Source organism: Terrapene carolina, unplaced genomic scaffold (genome assembly GCF_002925995.2).
Source record: "Terrapene carolina triunguis isolate 2854851 unplaced genomic scaffold, T_m_triunguis-2.0 Scaffold88, whole genome shotgun sequence".
NCBI lineage: Eukaryota > Metazoa > Chordata > Testudines > Emydidae > Terrapene > Terrapene triunguis.
In genome coordinates this window covers 5,505,056-5,509,548 of record NW_020664439.1, presented here as the reverse complement: position 1 = coordinate 5,509,548, position 4,493 = coordinate 5,505,056, and the positions used below count along the sequence as shown (strand labels likewise).

General features: G+C 39.1%; 1 protein-coding gene across 1 annotated transcript in view; it reads left to right on the top strand.

The window, feature by feature from the left end:
* MAP6D1 (MAP6 domain containing 1) overlaps positions 1 to 3,866 on the top strand; it is a 27,179-nt gene extending 23,313 nt beyond the window's left edge. Inside the window, exon 3 of the mRNA XM_024216853.3 lies at positions 1,977 to 3,866. Coding sequence (XP_024072621.1) covers positions 1,977 to 2,054 — 78 coding nt within the window. The 3' untranslated portion in view covers positions 2,055 to 3,866. The remainder of the gene's footprint in view (positions 1 to 1,976) is intronic.
* The last annotated feature ends 627 nt before the right edge of the window (positions 3,867 to 4,493 follow it).

Here is a 4,493-nt window from a genome sequence, read left to right as displayed (position 1 = left end):
GGGGGGGGGGGGGGGGGGGGGGGGGGGGGGGGGGGGGGGGGTGAGCACCCCCCGGGTAGAGGGGAAGTCAGCATCAATAACTTCAGTTATTGATCTGAGGCAAAGATAAAATCTGAAACACATGTGCATAGAGAGAAACCACCAAAGGCACAAAATATTAGCAGTAATGGCCCTGTCTCCCAGAACAGCAGAGTACAGAGGCTTTTCTATCATACCCAGCAAAGCAAACAGCATTACTGTGAGGAAAGCAATAGGTTGGCATGAAGATGCTGTTTGGAAACAGCTAGATCAGACAGAGTGAAGATACATTTTGAAGTCACTTGTGTTTACTCAGCCATAGAAGACCTTTAAAAACCATTCAGGCTTTTCCTTTTGCCCAAGCCCCGGCTTGGTTACAAGTGTGTGATTCGGTAACATAAGAACAGCCATACGGGGTCAAACCAATGGGTACATCTAGTCTAGTGGCTTGTGCCAGATGCTTCAGAAAGAATTAACAGAACAGGGCAATTATTGAGTGATTCATCCCATCATCCAGTCACAGCTTCTGGCAGTCAGAGGCTTAGGGACACCCAGAGAATGGGGTTGCGTCCCTGACCATCTTGGCTAACAGTTATAGAATCACAGAAGATTAGGGTTGGAAGAGACCTCAGGAGTTCATCTAGTCCAATCCCCTGCTCAAAACAGGACCAACCCCAACTAAATCATTGATGGCCCTATCCTCCCTGAACTTGTCTAGCTCCTTTTTGAACCCAGTTATACTTTTGACCTTCACAATATCTCCTAGCAATGAGTTCCACAAGTTGTTTTACAATAACCTGTACGTAGGATTTAGCTAGGGTTTTCCAGCTGTTGATCTCCACAGTGGCTTTGTTTGTGATATTATTCTGTTCACCAACATTTAAGACTCATCCCCAGAGGAATGCGGGGGAAAAAAACCAGATCAATAGCTAATTTCCTTTTTTCCCATATCCTGTTCTTATGGCCTTGCTCCTCTTCCTCACTCCTCCAGCTGTACTGTTACAGTAATTAGGACCAAACAAAACTTACATAGTTATGCTTGAGGCCAGCTATCTTCTGAAGCCTGGGCAGAAGACACAAGTAAAGACAATTCCATTTAAATTCAGTTAGTCTCTTATTATGCTAAGAGAGAGGCTCTTTAGCTACCCTGCGTCAGTAGGTACCATCTGTTCACCACAGTGCTATACTTAGGGTGAAATCCTGGCTCCATTGAAGTCAATAGGAATTTTGCTCTGGAGTCATCTCTGCCATCTCTCTCACAGTCCCTACTTGAAGAGCATACAGAATATTCAGTATAGTTAACTTTTCTTCCTGAATGCTGCATGTGTGCGCCCAGATTGCAATACATACCGTACACTTGCTATTCCATAAAGCACTGAGCTCAGACATTTTTAGAGAGGTTTCTTGTTCGTGTCCTCCAAGCAGTTCAGACTTTGCACCATGCAGATCTCTCCTCCAGTCTCTTACTTTAATCAATCACTAGTCCAGTGGTGTCTTTGCCCTTATGTTTGTGTGAAACAAATGTTAGCAAGGATTTGTGAAAGGGTCAGCAGTTCACTCTGTGCACATTGGCTGGGAATCCATTAGCAACCTGCCAGCAAGAATCACTCAAACATGCTTGTCTTGCTGTTGTAGACAGCGCCTCCAGTCCTACCTGCACCTTAACCTTTAACTGTGTTGAAGGACCCAGGTACAACGAAGCAGCCCATCCAAACTGTTCTGGTCTTGCAGTGTGGATCTGATTGAACGAATTTTTTACAGTGCCCTGGAACTGTGCTATAAAAATGGTTCAGTCTCATCTACAGTTCCAGACCAACCTGTGTCAGGGGACTATTGTATGACACCGTCCTCCGACGTGTTTTATTTTACAGGAGAGGAGACCAGAGACATTTGGGCCAAGAACCCACATGATTACTGTACCCAGAAGTGGCACTAATGCATATTATTTCCCCCTTTAGATTCCAGAAGCGAAGACCAAGTTTTCCCCCAACCCTTCTGCGGTTTTCCAGGCTCCTTCCCGTATCCTCAACGTGTGAACTTGGATCCGGTTCACATCCAGGCAGCTTAAATGTGGGTTGTTTGTAAAAATGTCCTGCTATGCAACTTTTATGCAGGGTGTTAAGATCAAAGAGACAATATCAAAAGCAGCTGCAGTGAGTAATGATATATACATAATATCTGTGAATACACAAATCGCAAAGCACTTGATTTGGAACTGGCAAAACAGACTGCAAGGGATGACCTAGTTTTTGTAGAACCAGGCTCATTACTATGCCAGCTGGTATCACATTAAGAGATTGACTTTGGGCAGCAAAGACAGTATTGCAGATAATGCCCCTACACTTAGCTGCATTGGGGGTGGGGCGATCACAAACGGAAATAACTAAAACTAAAGCCAGTGCTATCTAACAGACCCGTCTACAGTAGGTCAGTGAAAGAGCTGGTGAATGACCCAAGCTGACTTTTGAACTTGTTTTTATTTTTTTTAAAGTTTGAAATAAACAAGCAAGCATCTCACACATACACTGAAATACTACACCAAACAGTGTAGCATCTGTGACTGGCATTGATTTCAGTGGTGTTTTAGAAATCTTTTGGCATGATGATACTCTTTTAAAAAAAAAAAAATCAGACAAAAAGTCACTGGAGCTTCATGGCTGAAAGCTGAATATTTCGAAGTTGGAAAGTCACCTTAGGTGGAGTTTGAATTTCTGAAGAATAAACAACAATAGCATGAGAGAGAATCAAGAAAGTCCTGACAAACAACGCCTCAACTTGGCTCTTGGCTGACAGCAAACTCACTAGGTCAGCTCAGATAACTACTGTGGATTGTACGGGTCAGAAACTAAAATGTTTATGGATGTAATTTGTAATGGTCATGCTTGAGGTGTATGTATATAGCGTAAATGGATTTTGCATAATGGAATCTGAAGATTCTTTAATAAAAGGATATGCTTAGACTTTTATTAAATGTTAACTCTTTGCTTATGCAAGATGAAAAATATATTGCCTTGAAAATCTTGAATTATTGCCTGTATATTGGTAATGCTAGTGCTAAAAATAACCAGAGATGAATGTTACATGGATACTCTATTTTAAAAAAAAAGTAGAATGTAAGTCATACCTTCATTTTTAAAGATGGACCATTTTAAATTTAATTATTCTAAAGATTACCTTTTTTAAAAGATAACTGATATGGACTTAACTTTTACTCATTCTGTTTTAATAAACCATTTCCTAGTGCTCGTTCATCTAGATTGTGATAAACGTAGAGTTTTTATCTAATGGGTTTATGCAATATAATTAATCTATTTCTAATTTAACATTTTTCCTAATTTTCTTCTGAAAATGTCACACAGAAAAAAGTTATAGTTTGTGTGTTAGAAATTTGTCTATTAGAATGAAAGGAATTGTTACCCTCAAACTTGAACAGTAATCAGTTATTCATTCATCTGTAATGAAAGTCACTTTGATAAAATGGGAAGTTACAGAAATTTTCTCTTAACCTTTTCCCAGCTCAAGTCAAAGGAAGGTTTAATGATCCTTTGGACTATACAAAACACACTCACATTGCCAATCATCTCCGTAAGAGCGATTCTTGAACTGGGGGCTGGGGGACTATATTTGAAATTTACCTAGAAGGTACAATGAATTATATAGGGATTTAAGGGAGCCACTTCCATTAAAACTGGTACGATTGAGCCACTAAGACTCAACCATGAGTAAAGATAATATGCCCATTAATGTGGGTTTCTTTGGGATGGGGGATGAAATTTCTTACACTCTTCAGATTTTATGTTGGGACTTATTGTCCGATGAATTTGCAGTATTTAACATCAGTACTTGCAGAAAAAAAAATCGATATTATATATATAGTTATTTATTTATTTATTGGGGGGGGGGAGAGAAGAGAGAGAATCATAATTTTTTCTGGAAACTGAAATATTCCAAACTGCACTAAATGTTTTGCATGTTAAATGTTTCTAAGGAAAAAAATGTATAGTCTGCTTGATTAATCTATTTATAAAGTTTTTAACAGTTCAGTTTCAACAGTTCAGTTAATTTCACTCTTGGATTTTACTATTAGCAGAAAAACCCAACACATACTGCCTACTCAGTTTCTTTTCTTAATTTACTATATTTCTACAAAACAGTTGTAAACAAACTGGTAATACATGAAGCTTGTATTTTATCAAATGGACTGAAAGTTAATTTAATAAAATGTATTTTGGCTACTGGTTCTTTTTCTAATCTTAATTTTGATGTAAAACATAGCATTGCACATTGATCTTCAACAAAAAGATCTGTAACTATTTTTGTGTAGCTGTGTACTTAGACACACACTGGTCCAGAAGACAGTCACACTAGGCTGCCTCCTAAATCACTCAAAACAAAGAGAGAAGTCCATAATAATAGAACTGAGTCTGCCTAGAACAACGACACTGAGTATTAGACTGGTTGAGAGAGGTGGAATC